Raw genomic sequence first — 17,792 nt, 5'->3', positions numbered from 1 at the left:
GAAATGTCTCTTTCCAAAATAAAAGCTATACTATCCGCTTCTTCTGGGCTATATTCTCAGCAGCATAAGGAGAATCACGTGCTAACAGCTGTCTAAATGACTCGGCTAAAGTTAGTAGCATGCTTGTTGTTTTTGTCTTTGCACTAGGATGATGTCAGTGTAAATGTGCAGTCATATTCGTTGTGTTCCCACTAGTGCTTTCAGGTTAACCTCGTTGAAATGACCTTAACGCCACAACACGGCAAATCTCCGTTAATGAGCTACCACCGATCGCCCCGTGCATGGGGCTAGACGGCCAACACGTTAACGAGCTAACTGCGCTAACACACTAGTTCACACCAATGTAATTGAGCATTGCATGGCACATCCAACATACTGTTTTACTTTAGTCCATGACTCGCTTACCTTCAGGGTCATACGTCACATGAAAACCAAAATAATTCCAAAGGCCAGATCTGAATGAGGGTGGGGGAGGTTCAATTTGCCATGTTGCAAGGAGAGCTTAACTTCTGTCTCGCTAGCTTGCCCTGCGCTCTTCCTTCTGACTATGCTGTCTGTGTTGAGCGCTCAGTGGATCTGCGCTTGACAGTGCAGCCTAGGCGGAGTAGTCGAAGGCAGATTCACTGAGCGCTCAACACAGACAGCATCGTCAGAAGGAAAGTTGATCAAATAAATTACAAATGTTGTATTGTTCGATACATATGCGTACCGAACCGAGAGCACTGTATCGAACGGTTCAATATCGATACGAATATCGTTGCACCCCTAATATATATATATATATACATATACATATATATATAACAGCAATAGTATATTACAATATTTTATTTATATTTTATTTTGTATCCATCAAGCGCTGCGGGTGATCTGCAGTTTCACCCTTTCCCAAGCTGGAGACATTTTCCTTCTCACACACTTTCCTTGGCTGAACGATGACACAACCTTAATATACCTTATGCATCTCTCTATTTCATTTAATATGTCTTCGTGTGAATTATCTGCTTTCATTCATTCTATTCATTCTGGGCATGGACGTCATCCCAACTATGTTTCATTGTTAATACCAGTTTACAGGTTGTTATCCTTGCTATTATCAGTTTGAATACATTAGAGATAATTTTGGGTGGCTGTAGCTCAGGTGGCAGAGCAGGTCAGCCACTAATCAGAAGGTCGGTGGTTCGATCCCAGGCTGCCTCCTGCCTGCATGCCAAATATCCTTGGGCAAGATACTAACCCCATGTTTGCCTACTGGTGGTGGTCAGAGGGCTCGGTGGCGCCAGTGTCCGGCAGCCTCGCCTCTGTCAGTGCGCCCCAGGGCAGCTGTGGCTACAATGTAGCTGCCATCACCAGTGTGTGAATGTAGTGTGAAGCGCTTTGGGGTCCTTAGGGACTAGAAAAGCGCTATACAAATGCAGGCCATTTACCATTTAGAGATAATTTAATTATCTCTAATTTAATTTAGCCTTTTGTTTATTCCACTTTATTCCTCTTGTATTTACATGTATTCAGTCGGGTCTGTATCCAGCCCTTTTTAAACTTCTACTTTGATCTCTAATTTTTCACTTGGTGAGGGATTATTATGATCTTCCTGATATGGATTATTTATACAAGCTGGTTACATGTGTGTACAAAGTTATTCCAAGAACTCAAAGCTGAGGTTCCCCTTTTCTACATCTGTATGTTCTCAGGAAAGAGGAAGCTGTTAGTTGCTAAAATAAGTTTATCACTCAAAAGTTGTTATATGGCTACATTTCATGTAGCTGATCGCACTATGTACAATTTTCTTTTAACAAAACTATACTTTAAACGATGACACACTGAACATGAGTGTAACTGGGGGTGTGTTATGTACAATAAACCAAATATATATTTGTTGGGGGAAAAGGAAAAAAGGTGTAGTGTAGCTGATGACCTTACAAATACGCCTGAGGGTTACAGTGCCACAGTTTAGCCAGAGGAGGGAGCCAGTGCATCTCACTGGAGAGACTAACCCCCCTCCCCTACACACACACGGTTTTCTAGGTGCTAGAACTGACAGATATATGCTGCCATCGTAGTCATCAAATCAGCTTTGTGCAAATTCAATTTCATCCAAGGACACGGCCGTAAATAAGCCGAGAATATCAGACAAATGTGATTAAAATTTCCTGTGTGCTTTGTTTATAATTTCATTAAAACTCTGAATCAATGTGAATGAATCTTTGTTTATAGTACCAAGACCCACAAAGGTAAAAATAGCTACAGTAGTGAAATCAAGTCTTATTCATACATAGTTACTGCAAAGCATGAACAAATTCCTACCCTTTGACCTCTGATCCCAGGTGTTTGACGTCTGACTGTGTTTGTAGGAGGCGGATTCGCTGCTCTGTCAGTCTGCTGTGGAGGTTCAGTCTCTGACTGGATGCTGAAGCCTACGGTGCTAAACTGGGAGATCAAATCAGGCGAGGGATGACTGTAAAACCTGTCACCGTCTGCATGCCCTTCCTCCACCTCTGGATCTGTTTCATTTTCATCTGTCTCCGTCCCATTAACTCCATCTCCACCTTGAAACGGGACTGTTTTTCCTGTGGGTGAAACAGTCTCAAACGTGTCTTCCATTGCCTCCTTTTCTATTTCCTCACTGGCTGAAACATTACTCATCTCAGTTTCTGTGACCCTGGGACTCAGAGCTTCTCCACTTTGTAGTGTGGGGGTTACAACCGTAGCTGCCCTTTCCACTGATACGTCTTCCTCTGTTGTTCTGAAGTCTTTAAAGGAGGGAATAGCGACTACTGGGACTGGACTGGTAACCACTGATGACAAAGCCTGTTGTCTAATTTTGCCTGTTTCCACTTTTTCTGGTAAAGGGTCCACAGTGGAAGCAACAGATTCTGTGGTGAATCCTGAAGCAGGAATAGATGAAACCGTCCCTGTTTTTGTTTCTGTATGAGTTCCTGATGAGGCAGCTGCAGCTGTGGCGTCCTCAGACTGAATGTTAGGGCTGGCAACTGTCATCTCGGCAGTTTGTGCTTCTGAGCTCCCCGTCCCAGTTATGTTAAGATGCGACTTGGAAAGCTGCTCATTTCCAGTCGAAGAGCGAGGCCTCGGTTCCGGCTTTGGCTCGTCTGCTTCTCTGTTGGTTGAACTTGTAGTATTTGTATCTAGATCTGCATGATTGTTCAATACTTTGGCGTTTCCATCACGTATGGGAGGATCAGGATGCGACTTCAAAGGGGAAGCGCTGCTTACTGGATCCAGCCTTGGCGTCACCTCAGTGTGACCAGCCTGCGAAGTCGAGCTTTGAGGGGAATTTTCTGAACTGGATGATACTCTGACTCCAGGCTGAAGGTTTGTCTCATCTACAGATCCAGCCTGCAGGCAAATCTGACCACAGTGAAGATATTTCACATTTTAGTCCATTTTCAACCATCTTGCAGTTTTCATTTTGCTAAACATTTAATTAAAGCATTTGATGCCTAAATGACATTCCTCAGTAAACTGCTTCTCGTGGATTCACACACAAGTCCAAAGCACAGTTACTCAGCTCGCAGACAAACGCTCCCTCTGTGGCTTCCCCCAGACACACCGGCCAATACAAACACAGACTGTACTATGGAAAAATGTTATTAAATGTCATAGATTCACACTTATTTGTTAACAGAAAAGCAAACAGGGCAGCACAGTGTGGCCTTATGAACTTGAAGCGTGAAGCTGTAGGGCTGAGGAGACATTACTAAAGGGTGTACACACTATCAGATAATGCTACTGCGTGGGTGTGCACCAGCTAATCCTAGCAGATATCTTCAGCTTTGTTGTGTAGAGATTACTGACCCTGTAACTTAGTCCAGCTTTGAAAGCCTGCAGCTTAGGCTGGCATCTAAATCAAATCTGTATAACTGTTAGTAACTCTTGATTACTTTAAGAAAGCTAAAGCATAGAAACCAGTTATGCTACACTCCACATAACACAGACATCATCCGTAAAAGGAACAAAAAGGAACACATATATATTAGGATGAGCAGCAGCAACAACTGATCTAGTGTGTTTTAGACACCTTAACGATCTCTGATAACAGGAAAAATAAAACACTGTCAGAAATCAAACGATGTGTTTGTTTGTTGACTGTCACAGCGTTGTGTGTCTGTTAGACATGAGCACATGATGCTCTCATCTCCACGGCGATGCTCAGCTGCTGAAGGCAGAGGTTTGCCCAACTATAACTACTACTTGCTTAATCCTGACCCCAGATTCAACCTTAAACCAAGTCTTTGCCATGAAATGTTATGATTCACAGAAGTCGATGCATGTTAAACACATATAAATACCAGAGGAAAAACCTCACTTATACTTTAAAAAGGTGAGTTCTGTTTTTATTGTGGTGGACATCGACATCTGCATACCTCACTTGTCTTCACTTACTTATTTATTTATCTTCCATAATTTTTTTATCCTTATTTATCTTTATTTATCTTGTTCTTTTAAACTAACGTGGTATTTGTGTACGGACAGCAAAGGAAGAATTTCGTTGCTCAGAGAAATGTCATTTCTTCTGTACATATAAACGCTGCTCATCATGCTACATGGTCTCAGCTGTGGCCACACGGGGATGCCAGAATCAGCAACATTAATATCTCACACAAACAGACTTCAGATGTTTTACTACATTTATATACATTACCATTCAGTGGTGCCTTAGTTTTTACTGTATTTAGCATATTATGACATAATATTAGATTATTATTATGTCGTCTGACTGTCCTGCAGATGACATAATGCTTTATTTTGTTGTTGCTCTTTCTGTATAGAAAAAGCTGACAAAGAAGGGTGTTTAAATCTCTCATAACCAAAGAAAAACCAGACAAAACCAAAAAATTATCTATGTGAACAATAAATATGTCAGGTAAAAATGACCAATAATCGATTCCTTTGTGAAAACATGCATCTGTCCTTCAGGCAGGTTTAGTACACTGACCTCTTCTGTCTGTGACTAATATGAAGGTCAAAACATTTTAAGGGGTGAAATTATTCTTTTGCAGAGAGAATATTTTATTTGCTATGTTGCTACAGTTGAAGTAAAAGTCCTCCACCATCGATGATTGTTTCATTTGCACATATAACAAGAGCCAATTACTTGAAACGTGTAAATAAAACAAAATTATTTAATTGCTACAGTTACTGAGAGAAACAGAAGAGGAGCAAAGGCAGGTGAAAACAGTAAATGTAAGTAAAGTGATTCTTAGTGTAGATGAGTGAGAAATCTACAGCGATCTGGTTTTTCCTTTACATTTCAGAGCCTTGTACCTTTACTCTTAACCTAAACAGAAATAATTACACTTTCTGCTTCTACTACTAGTTGACAGTCCACTGGAAAAATTAAACAGAAGTATATCAGCAGTATTTTTCAGAGATAAAAGTACTTCAGTGCAGCCAGACTTACGTAGCTCAGTAGCAGCAGCAGCACAGAAGAGCCCTGCATGGCTTCTGGTAACATCCGGACTCCTCAGTCTGAACTGTGTGCCAACGCTCTGCCTGATAAACACCAGAGGATGCACTCCCCCCCCCCTCCTGGAGGCCCGAGCCAAGCACTGGCCCGGCTGTCCGTTTGTTTGAGGCTGTGGTCATTTGTTTGATAAAATCGAGGAACCAAACGAGACAGCTGAAGGCTCAGCATGAGAGAGATGTCTCATTTAAACATTGTGGCAGCACAAAATCACATGAACATATCCATCTGCTGGTGGACGCCAGTGTCTTTGATCTTCAGCAAGCTAGCAAGTGCCTCATATCTCACAGTGTGAACAATGACAGACACTCGGGGGTGTTTTCGTCTAAGCTTGCTGCTGCACAGAAGGTGTAAGTCCTTTGTTTCTCATGTGGCAGAGACTGTCTGAGGTGAGACTTCACAGACGACACCACTGCACTGAGTTGGGCTTGGGATGAAGAATAAGACGACTACCTGGAGAATCACAGATTCACAAGCATAAGTGAGACCAGTGTTAAAAATTTACATTTTCTCTGCCATAAAGTTTATTTTTGGACACAAAAAGTAACAAAGACGACTTTTCTGTCATGCAATCGACCTATATGACCCCAGTCTGCCTAATTCACCATTGAACTTCACACTGATGCAACACCCCCATTCCCCCCACCTCAGTCTTCTTTGTCCAGGGTCAGAGGGGGAGGACTGTGGCTCAGGTGAGGAATGTGACATAAGGATAAAAAAGTGAGGGGCTGCTGCCTCAGAAGGGGATTTGTGACCACGGTTTGGGATTACAGTAAAGAGTATGTGGTGACGGAAAGCTCCTCCCAGCAGGATCAAGTTCAAAGTGTTGTTCTGAGGTAACAGTCCAAGTACAGGATGAATTTTGGGAGGGACTGGAGCCTATCCAAGCTACCATAGGACGAGAGGTGGGGTACACCTGAGGGCCAGCACAGACAGAAAGGCATCCCTCACACTTGCATTCACGCCTACAGCAATTTATAATCACCAGTCATCGAACCCGCCTAACGGCATGTGTGTGGGAGAAAGCTGCAGCGCCCGGAGAGAACCTACACAGACCCAGGACCGTGCTCCCCGATCCGTGCGACACGTGACGTGCTGCATGCATGCAGTCAATGCACACGCACAGTTTCCAGAAGAGTCCACAGATTTTAAGTCCATGGTTGTGACATCATAGTGAAACTAAACAGTGTCCTCACCGAGCGCTGCTTCACGTGTTGATGTCAAGTATATCACAAAGCTGTCAGATTCACAGGGCATTAGTACTCGGTATGGAAACATTCAAGGTCAAGTTAAAGACCTTTGAGCTAAATCCTTTCAAGCTGCACATCATGGAAAATGAATCCATCCTAGATAAACAAGCCCACTGCAGTCAGGTATGACCTTGTGAAGTCTCTTCCGAGAACATGCGTAATCTGTTTATCTACTGAAGACGACAGTCTCTACTTAGTTTGCATGTTAATTTGTGAGTAGTTTTGTTCCATTAATGGGTTTCTGCCTCAGAGAAAACAAACAGTAGCTTATTACAGCTAAGCCAATTACTTTTCAGACTGACTGATGCGGTGATGCAAACAAAGGTTTTGCCCAGCAAAGGTAGTCCCAGTTAGATGTTTATTTTTTAAAAACACCACAAAACTTTATACCTGGAAGAAAATGTGTTTAACAAGTTTCTGTGTTGCATTTCACTGGTAATATTTACAGAAGGCTGAATGCAGCATCTAATATCCTCTGTAATAAGTGCTGACCGCTGGTCCAGGAGCAGCAGTATGTTCACCTCGGCAGACATATGATGGATTATTGATAAGGTGTCTGAATATCCAGCTCCCAGAATATGCGATGATAGAGCAGCAAATATGTTTTATACAACTAATATACAGCGAATGACTCACAAACCCACTGTGAACATAAAAATCAACCTTGATGAGGCTATAGAGGCTGATTTTAGTGAAACTTTTGCTTTTTTACCCATTAAAACTGGATGTGATGACTGTGAGAGGAGACTGACTGATGGCTGTTGAGTTGTGGGTCCGAGTCTGCTCACAAAACAAACTCGACCTCTCACCTCCGTCACTTAAAAGCCCCAGCCTGCTTAATCCTTCACACGTATTTATTTTGGGAATATATGTGAACAACAAAATAGAAACACAAAAAACAGCGTGGGTATTGAAAAAGGGAAATTTCAGGCCAAATCTGGATTTTATGAATGTGTTACTCGTGTAGATGATTCCCAACAAGACGGGTCAGTCGAGCTTCCAACTCGTGTATTTTGTTCATTGCACTTTCATGCTCTCTTACAAGAATTGCAGGTATTTCACCTCCATTTAATAACAGTGATGGAAAAAGGCATAACGAGAAAGTCAAAGGGTCGTACATCCAAACCCAGTGGCCCCAGCTGTCTACTGGATTTAAACCAGCTTCTTCTTGCTGTGAGGCAACAGTGCTAACCACTGCTCGACAGAAATGGGCAGTAACGCGTTACTTGTAACTTTAACGAGTAAAGTAAGGGATTACTATTGCAAAAACGGTAATTAGATTACCGTTACTTTCCTGTAGGAACGCTGCGTTACTGCGTTACTAAAACCGTGATTTTCTTGCAAGAATGTCTCATGACAGTGACGTAAGCGAGTGCGACGTTCGTGACAACAGCTGTGTGCAGATCAACAATGGATCATATATCGAGTGCAGAGAGAGTATGAGCGTGCAGCGTTTAAAGCGTGGAAGTACTGACCTTACTTTGAGTTTGATTCCATAAAAAGTGACAAAAACATTAGTGTCCGCTGTGCGTGGGAAGAAAACTTCTTTTTACAGCGAAAAAAACCCTAAACTTCCAACAAGCACCGAGTAGCTACGACGTAATGGGAAACTCACAGAGAAACTCGCGGATTCTTCCACTGACCGCGGCACACCTGCACCAGGGTAACCCTCCGCCTGCCCCACTCCTGCTTTACAGGTGAAAATAGAGCAACAGGACCGCTGAGTCTTTGACTTTATTTATTTTCTGCTGTGTTTTACTTGCATCTATTTGAAAGACTGAGTGTAAACACACAAAATATTTTATTTTATGTGCTGGAATGTGCAGAAAATAGGTTTAAATGTTAAACTAATTTCTTCCAGTCAGAGACTGTTGCAGATAATTAAATTTTTGCTTGATGCATAAAGTTAAAAGATTAAAACTAATAAAACAAGTTTTAAAAAGAGACTTTTCCATCTGATTACATTTTGTATGATGGATTATGTAGAAAAAGTAGAATTGGGCTGAAAGATCTATCACTTTATCACCTACTCAGGTTGTAAATTGTGTTTTTAAAAAGTAACTAAGTAATTAATTACTTTTGAAAATAAGTAATCAGTAAAGTAACGGGATTACCTTTTTGGGGAAGTAATCGGTAATTAGTTACTGATTACTTTTTTCAAGTAACTTGACCAACACTGGTGCTCGATTTGGTTGCACGCAGCCAAATTCTTGGCAGTGACATCACTCAGTGAAGAAAAGTCAGGTGACCTCTTTTTAATTGTCCTTTGTGAAGCTCGTAGACAGGCATCATGAATAAAATAAAAATGTAAAGATTGCAATAAATTAAACATGGATTTATTTTGTACAGTTTATACTACATATTTACCAGAAAGCTTCTCTATCTAAGAAATCCAGGCTTGACAGGGAACTCTTTGGGTGAGTTTTCCCCAGGCACAGATTAGGCTCTTCTGTACAGACAGTAAGGTGAAGTCCTAGGCTGCACTGTACATGCTAAGCATGGCCTCATATACTACAGGTAATCTAACTGGTATACTGTATAACTCAAGTCTTGCAGTCAGCACACTTCAAAGGTGGTGTTGTTGCTAAATGACACCGTCTCTTCATCGCGACTTTACGTTCAGGTCGTCAGCGGGTGACTTTGACCCCTCAGATATATCCCGTTTTCACATTTCAAACTCAACATATTATAACAACACAACAACACGTGATATAAATATACATCTCATTTAGAGGGAACGACAAATCATCTATAATTTTGAAATGTTGCAGAGGGAATGCCGGGAATAAACATTTCTCTGCTTTGCTCTGTTTCATAATCACATTGTTGGCAAAATGAATCTCAGTTAACATCATGGGCACACTAAAACAAAAAGTAATCAGGCGTCTTTAAGACACGGCTCTCTCACCCATCTCTCGTTATCGCTGTCACCGTGATCATGCATGTGGAAATTACTAGAACTCTGAAGCTCGGAAAATACTGAAAAGCCTGCTTTTTGTTTGTTTTTTACTGACAGAAAGTGATGCGGTGGGAGCACAGAGACTAACCAAACAGTAGCTTTGATTGCTCTTTTGTTGAAGCATCCATGTTGCATCACATGTATGAAAGACATCAAATTCCCATCACTTCTGTCATTACACGAAAGAAGGCAACACGCCCCGAAGAGGACACATCCCCGGCTCTATGTACAGGAGGAACATGGCTTTTGTCACATCTCTAACGCATCAGCAGTCGTTATTCAGCACAGACATGTGGAAACTGAACATCCATTTGGCTTCATGTAGTAACAACACCCAGGCTATCGGTTCTACGGATGGCTGTCCTCGTGCCAAGGATTTTGTGGTCCACAAACAGAGCAGATGGACACGATAGGATCTGTTCAGTTCTTACGTTAGTCATGATCGCACTATGTTGACTGACCCGTAGGGTAAAGAGTCACTTAAAGTCCTTCAGATTTCATTGGAGATCCCGAGTGAGTGTTTTTCTGCAGAGGATTTCAGAATTCAATGGTCTGGTATCCTGAGACAAAACCTCTCTTACTGTGTGATCTGCTCATCATTTGCACACACACAGCCCTGGACTATACTCCACCTTCATATACTGTTGCTTTGACATTGTGGCAAAAAAATAACTCTGTTACAGCTGTTCAGTTCACTAAACATCTGGTACTTGATTTTCTGTATTGATTGATTAATGCCCATGAATCTTGTGGATAATCTGCTGTAAACAGGAACTGTTGGGAATGGCTGGCTGCCCGTTATAAACTTGCCAAAAACATCTTTTTGTTTCAATGCACAACAATGCACAGACTAACAGCGACCTCCCCAAATGACCTGAACATGAAACTAAAATACATTCATCTTATTACATGTTTACATGCTACCTCAAGCTTCACTTACAGAAAATGCACTTAAATCAGTGTCTTGGATTCAGCTAGAAGATTTCCACATCTCACCATATTTTGTTCAAATAACACTCAAAACACAAAGTTGCGTGGGAAGGCTTGGCAACATGTGGGTTTGCCCGCAGTGAGCTACTAATGGTATTTTCAGTCTCTGCTGTTTTCGTGATTTGGCAAAAAAAATCTCTTTTAAGAGCGCACACACAGAAATTCACATCCGTGTGCACACATGTAGTCTCCTCCAGCTACAACAAACGGACACGAGGACACATGCAGACAGACACCAGCATCCAGATAAACAGCAGTGGGACTGAGTCCTGCTCGTAATGCTACTGGCGCTGAGAACATCGGGTTCTCGGGGCCGCTGTGGAGCTAAAGCGTTGTGGTGCCGCGTGGGCTGTTCTGAGGTGCCCTGTGCATCCTCTTCATCGTTCTCTCTGATTTTTTTTGTTGTTTTTAGCAGCGATCATCCTCGTCTGTGTCACTTAAGAGCTCGCTGGCGCCAGCTGGACTTGTCTGGCCCAAGTGCTTTCGGAAATGCCCATTAGGGACCTGCCAGGAGTGTCTGAGCTGAGGAGCCGAGCTTATGGCATTGGCCCGACCCAGGCTGGTGGCCACGGCAGTCTCAAAGGTAAGCGTCTCCTGCTTCTCACTTGCTTCGCCACTGCTTAGGTCCTCGTGGAATGGGAGGTAGGGCTCCGATATGTAACGATGAGGAGAGGGGTGGCTCGGTCCTGAAACGTGAACTCCGGATGACCCCTGGACTGCAGATAAAGGCCTGCTCTCCTTGTCAACCTTCAGTGAGGCCTCTGTGGGGCCAGCAGGAGTGTCCTGAGGCTGGCTCTGTCCCTCATTTGAGGCTGCGGCTGCTGCTGTTGTGGAAGAGGTTTGGGTTCGGCAGACGAGAGGAGAGTAGGAGATGTAAGGCCGTGGGCGAGAGGGAGTCTGGGGCAACTGGCGGCGATTACGAGGAGTACCAGACTCTGAGGCTGAGTGGGCAGGGCTGTCTGATGTGTTCACCTGCAAATAAATCAAGCACAATATTGAGTAAAAGACTTTGCCAGAAAAGGACTGTTGGTTCTCATCCAGCAGTAGAAAACAGATCCTGATCCTATTATATGACAGATCTGCACAGTGGCCAGGTCAGGAAAGACTGAAGCACCTGTTTCTGTAAGGTCTGTGTGCGTCCTTCGCTAGGTGAGCGGGACCTTCTCCTTTCGCACGAAGGGTCTCGACTCCGCTCCTCGGAGTTGCAGCGCGACACATCAGGGGACAGCAGGTGGCGGCGCTCCTTGGATCGCCCTCTCTCGTGACTAATTGTTTCTTTGTGGTTGATTCTAGGACCTGAGAGAACAAGATCAAAGTGCCTTTGAGTCTGTGGCACCAAGACTTTGCAACAGTCTCCACCTGCATTCAGCCTACGTACATTATCATGCATGCCCACTCCCCCCCACTGTCACTCGGCTCAAGACTTGGCTCAAGACTTTTGCACAATAGTCTTCTTTTGACCAGTTTCCCCCCAAAACTTTACTCTGAATCAGAATCAAACCACAGCAGCTGCTTCACGGTTGTAATTATGACCTCTGTAGCTCCTCTGTCGGGGCCTGTATGTGGCATCAGGGCTGATCCTCTCCAGAGAGTGCTGTTCCTGCCAGAGACCGTTCACACACTGGTCTCCGATGGTAGAGAAGGAGCGCTTCATCAGCCTACTGTCTGCAGACATCCCAGGCTATATACATGCAAAACAACCAGAAGACGCATTATTTAAGTAACCAGGAATGACACCAACGAGCACACAAACTCACTCTGGTGTCTGTAATAGTCATTTAAAATGTGCGGGCAAATTGTTTCTATTCACTGCTGTCAAGGAGCAAATACGAGCATAATAAATGCGCCCTGTGTGGATTTTAATAGTTTATTGATTTTTAAAGCACCTACTAATATAAGATCTGTTACTGAATATAGGTTTGAATAAAGGTTATTACTGTTTATTACCTGAGGATCAGCAGCCAGCCTGGGCATGGACGACGCTCTGATAGATGCTGTACGCTGAGGTGATTTCATTAGCGTTGGGTCCTGCCGGGCCTGCTGCAGCACTTGGTTATACTCTACTACTTCTGGGACCTGCACAAAGACCACAGAGGAGCAGGCTGAGCAAACCTTATACACTGCTTTTGCTCACACTCGACATTCAAACATCGAATCAACCGCACTGTCATCCTGCTACGAGACAGCGCCGAAAGCTGAAAATCAACATTTTCTCAACCTTCATTGGAACAGATGATTTCGATTTCATAGTTGTTACCAGTGTGTGTAAATGATGATGGTGGTGGTGAATGCGGTAGGGGTGGTAGGGCGAATGGTAATCATCTTCATCGTCTTCCTCTTTCTCCTCTCTGGGGCGGGACAGCGGTTGCAGGAACATCTCTTGGGGAGATATCGGGCTGAGTGCCACAAAACCTCCTCTGGTACTAAGTGGACGCAGAAAAATATCATGGGTTTGCTTCAACAACCAGAATTTGTATTCTCTGCCATCATAAATAACTGAAAGCTAGTAACTTTTGGAGGAGATTAAAAGTTTAATATTTACAGAGCAGATCCAGCACTATGCCTTAGGAATGACAGGGATTTGGCGTTGCATAGGATTTCTTGTGGAAGAGAGGAAGCATCCATACGCTGGAACATTGGAGCGTGTTTCTACGAGGAGACAAAGAAACATATGGAAACAGGTCACTAGGATAAACATACTAGGGTAAGAAACATGAAAATCAAAGGGCCTCCTAACAACACTGCTTATGATACATATGTCAACTATTTAAACAGCTGTTTTATGTGTTTTTATGCGGCTCAGTGCTGCTTTTAAAGCATTTTTTGAATGTCTGTAGGTTCTCGGTCATTCGGGTCATGATGGGTCGTGATAGTCTTAAGAGCCTGAGTTGAGTTCCAACTGAACTTCTCTTTAGCTTCTTCAAGACATTTCACCTCTGATCCAAGAGGCTTCTTCACTTATAAAAACTGATGAAGAGGCCCAGGCATTTAACCTCTGTAGGGTCGTCCTCATTTACCGTGAGAAGGTGAAAGTTGCAAACGGTCCTCGACAGCTGTGAAGCTGTGGGTATAAGGGACTGATCTTGTGGCCATGTTGGCACGGTCCCTGCGAGTGGTTATGTTTTACGGTTCAGATTTTTGTGAAGCTGTATGCAGAGTGCTGTGATAGCACTGGAGTCTTGACCTGTATGTTTCATTTTAGGCCCTTTGCTGTGAAGCATTTCAGTTTTGGGATGTTACTGGGTTTTGGTTTCTGTGTTTAAAAGATCAAATAATCTCAAACTAGTTTCTCAAACAGGATAAATTCCTTGTACTCAAACGGTCTCCACAATCACTAGATTTCAATCCAGTAGAGCACCTTCACTGTGCTGTGGAACAAGAGATTCACACCAACTGTGCAAGTCCATCATGTCAACATGGACCAGAATCTCTGAGGAATGTTTGCAGCATCTGGAGCTGAAGTGCAACTCACTGCTGGAAAGATGCACCTAATAATAAAGTGACCAGTGAGTGTGTAATGTCTTTGTTGTAACATGTGTTTGCTCTCTTCCTCTGGTTTCCTGCGAGCCTGTGGATGTCTGCTTTGTGCTGAATGTGGACTTTTATTCTGCCTGCCTCACCTCCTGCATTTGGGCCTTTTACTCTGCAAACCACAGCACATGCAATTATATTTCGTCTGATTAAGTTAAGTTTTACTTTAATACTGGGCTTGGAGATGACGCACATTTAAAAATAATAACCCTAAGAGCCTAATTTAATATGTAACTATGGCACATTAACATCAGTGGCGGTTCAGCAAGATGAGCAATTTTAAAAAAAGCACCTGTTCCTCCAGTTGCTGTCGAAGCTTCTTGGCTTTGCTCTGCTTGTAATAGTCCATGATCATCATGGCAGCATAGATCTTACCTATGGTCATGTCACTGGCTGTAAAGGAGAAGGCAGAAAGCAGTGAGATATTATCCACCTCTATCAAACTGAAACTATTTTCCTGAAATAACGCCGGTGATGGCTCGTAGGGTAATGCAATATATTTTTTTACTGGTAAGTCATGATGTTGATTTTACCTTTGTGAATTGGAACCAGTAGGTCCAGCGTCTTCTGAGAGAGATGAGGCCAGATCACACTAATCTCCTTCTGCAGATCCAAATCCATCTGATTCCTATCTTCCCCTCCTTCAGATAAAAAAATGCCCAAAACACAAAATTAGACATAGAAACTGACCCACATTTAAATAAATGCACGGTGTGTCTGTTTCTGTCTAACCTCTGGCTATCTTGACTTCAAGAGCAGTGCGGATGAGGGCCATCAGGGTGGAGGTGAAGTGGACCGTCATGTCATCGTCCACAGGCATGTTCATCAGAACGAGTCTCTGTTGACATCAGCAGAGGTTTCATAGTCAGTCATAATTCACAATACCAGCCGGCAACATGGCACAACATGGCACAGTGCAACCTGAGCAACGACGGCTGTGACTGCTTATCGCTACACGAATTCTGATGCAGAGGTACGTGTACTCAAGCTAATTTTCCAAATACTAATTTAGCAAATGTTAAAATCAAAACATTGCAGAGATGAACAGTTACGAAAGCCAAAACATCACATTCATTATAAAAAACAACTTGATATCAGTGTTCCTCATTTAGATATATTTACATATCTAACATGGGGATAATTAACGGGAAACGGTTTCCCTGTAGCTTAGCTTTAAATTTGTTTTAGTTAAATCCACTTTGAATGAGATTACTGTGATCAATACAGGAGGAGAGAAAAGGCAAGCGGATCATTATTTCTTTAAATGAAGACAACATTTGTATTTAATGCCAAAATAAGACAGAAATAAGACAGATAGCCCAAAAAAAATATTCTTTTACTTGCCCTCTCTTGTCCTTCTATACTTGAAGGTTAAAAAAACAAACACATGCGATGGAGCATGCTTGCAGCTTCACTCAAACAGCATGCATAAAGCGCACAAAACAACGAGGCAACAAGAGGCTGTGGCAGGAGGCACATGCAGACAGGTAGATGGAAGAAACTAAAGTATGAACGCCGTGAGATCATCTGACAACAGACGCCAGCAGATCCAGCATGTCGATGTTTAACAACTTTCTCGTTTACGTCCCCTCTCTGGCTAAATAATCAACAGCAGTAACAATCTGTCTTTCATCCGTCCGAGTTCTCTGCCAGGATGCAAAGCAAACAGGCAAATCATTACTGTAGCGCCAACCATGCCCCAGTGGACACAAACGCAAACTTAAAACTGCTTTAACAAGCAATACTGCATCATATGATCGACACACACAAAAACGCTTTGCCTTTTTCAGTGTGGGACACACAAAATGATGTTTTACAGAGCTCATCTCTGCTGATTGAAATATGAAGGTGGTGCCTGTTAGTCTTGGTGTTCAGTCTACCTTATATGCCACCTTGGAGGGGCATTTCTTGCCCAGGCCTAGAGGTGGTGACATGTTGGTCAACATCTCATACATGTCAGTGTAATGGATACGACCACTGGGGGCGCCAGGTAGCCATGAAGAATGAGGGAATGACAAAAAAGAGAGGAAAGGGAAGGGAAATGAAGTGGACGATGTTGGAGGTGGAGGAGAAATTGAAAGACGATGGAGGTGTAGGGGAAGTGCAGTCCCAAGGGATGGTGGAGGAAAAAGAGGGGTAAAAAAAGAGGAACAAGAATAGAGGAGATACAAGAGAAAGGATTATTCCAGGCAATCACACACGAGGAGACTAAAGCAGGTTGTTTTCTTTCTATGCTGCCAACGGGGCATAGAAATCTGGGAAAGGAGAAAACCTTGGACAGGATGAGAAAAGGAATGACAGCCTTGCTGGATCTGGTGTAAATACTAAATACTTACATTGGGCTGTGCTGTGTGGGAGTGGGAAGAATGACAAACACCTTTAAACCAGATCCAAAAGGTAGAAAGACACTGGACTCCCTCAAACTGGTCAATTATTGTATCAAAATGAGACTCGAAGCCTCACAGAGGGGTTTTAGTGTAATTAAAGTGTATCTACTGATTTACAGCTGTGTGGAAATTGAGGAACGTCATGTGCCTTAGTACCCTAAGACTGAATTATTGCCATTCTTTGACCCGATTAACACGCCCCTAACGATCAAGCGGCGGGGAGGGGGGGTCACAGTTGGTGAAGGGAAGGAAAGGCAGGAAAAGAGGAAGTCAGGAAGGATCCAACATCAAAGAGGCAGAGGGGAGGTTTGTTGATATGGGGGAACCAAACCTTGCAAGCCACCCTGTGGGGGCAGTTCTTTCCAAAGCCCAGGGGAGGTGAGATAGTGCGTACAACTTTGTACATCTCCTTATAGTGGATCCTACCACTGGGAAAAACATACAAGTCTTTAGTCACGGTGTAATTACAGACTCATACTATAGTGCACAATAAGGGCCAATGAGGCGCTGTCCTCTAACTCAGCAGTTTTAGAAATTGCAACAATAAATTGGTGGTGAATAAATCACATTAATCGATTCTTAATCGTCTGATTTTTAAATAAAGCAGTAATACTTCCAGCAGACACAGGTCACTCGCACATTTCCCAAGTCCTGAAGAAAGAGAGTTAGTTATTGTTTGCTTTGCTAAACCCACTGTGGTCTGCAGATCGAACATGTAACAGATATCACAGGATGATTATAACAGATATACCAGGATCGATAGGTGGATGGATATTTTGAACATTTTCCACATTTGTAGATGCAGTTGTTTGGAGATGGTTGAACCTCTGTATAATTCTGCCTCTCTGAGATGCCTGTGAAGTCCTCGTAGTCTAAGGAGCTTGGAAAGAAAAGCATCTGGACTTCTTTAGGTTGCTTGAAGATGTTTCACCTCTCATCCGAGAAGCTTCTTCAGCTCTAGGGTCAAATAGTGGACAATGGACCCCCTAAATGATCCTCTACCTAATCACACGAGCCGAGGTGTGGAGACGGGTGTAGGTCACAATCAGCCGAAGTTTCTGCTCGTGTGATAAAGAAGAAGTAAAGAAGTCCAGACACTTTCCTTCCAAGCTCCGCAGACTCTCTGAGATCCCTTTTTAGACCCAATAATGTATTTGACCTGTTACTAACTAACCCAGCAATTAGTTGCTAAA

At 43.1% G+C, this 17,792-nt stretch overlaps 2 protein-coding genes across 2 annotated transcripts in view; both read right to left on the bottom strand.

The window, feature by feature from the left end:
* Nucleotides 1-5,497, bottom strand: part of LOC146546339 (uncharacterized) — a 30,038-nt gene extending 24,541 nt beyond the window's left edge. The window contains exons 1-2 of the mRNA XM_085264786.1: nt 5,420-5,497; nt 2,305-3,366 (exon numbers count right to left, since the gene is read on the bottom strand). Of these exons, the coding sequence (XP_085120912.1) occupies nt 2,305-3,366; nt 5,420-5,473 (1,116 nt within the window). The 5' untranslated portion in view covers nt 5,474-5,497. The remainder of the gene's footprint in view (nt 1-2,304; nt 3,367-5,419) is intronic.
* Nucleotides 5,498-7,071: 1,574 nt separating this feature from the next.
* The window catches only part of cacna1ea (calcium channel, voltage-dependent, R type, alpha 1E subunit a), a 116,120-nt gene continuing 105,399 nt past the window's right edge, over nt 7,072-17,792 (bottom strand). Inside the window, exons 40-49 of the mRNA XM_085264785.1 lie at nt 16,093-16,189; nt 14,945-15,050; nt 14,746-14,853; nt 14,505-14,605; nt 13,224-13,330; nt 12,939-13,104; nt 12,629-12,757; nt 12,215-12,362; nt 11,796-11,977; nt 7,072-11,653 (exon numbers count right to left, since the gene is read on the bottom strand). Of these exons, the coding sequence (XP_085120911.1) occupies nt 11,090-11,653; nt 11,796-11,977; nt 12,215-12,362; nt 12,629-12,757; nt 12,939-13,104; nt 13,224-13,330; nt 14,505-14,605; nt 14,746-14,853; nt 14,945-15,050; nt 16,093-16,189 (1,708 nt within the window). The 3' untranslated portion in view covers nt 7,072-11,089. The remainder of the gene's footprint in view (nt 11,654-11,795; nt 11,978-12,214; nt 12,363-12,628; nt 12,758-12,938; nt 13,105-13,223; nt 13,331-14,504; nt 14,606-14,745; nt 14,854-14,944; nt 15,051-16,092; nt 16,190-17,792) is intronic.

The sequence above is a fragment of the Mchenga conophoros genome, linkage group LG23, assembly GCF_057382185.1.
Source record: "Mchenga conophoros isolate Kocher_MC1m ecotype Shallow Benthic linkage group LG23, M_conophoros_male_GT1.1, whole genome shotgun sequence".
In the NCBI taxonomy this organism is placed as follows: Eukaryota; Metazoa; Chordata; class Actinopteri; order Cichliformes; family Cichlidae; genus Mchenga; species Mchenga conophoros.
This window is presented reverse-complemented; position numbering and strand designations above follow the sequence as displayed.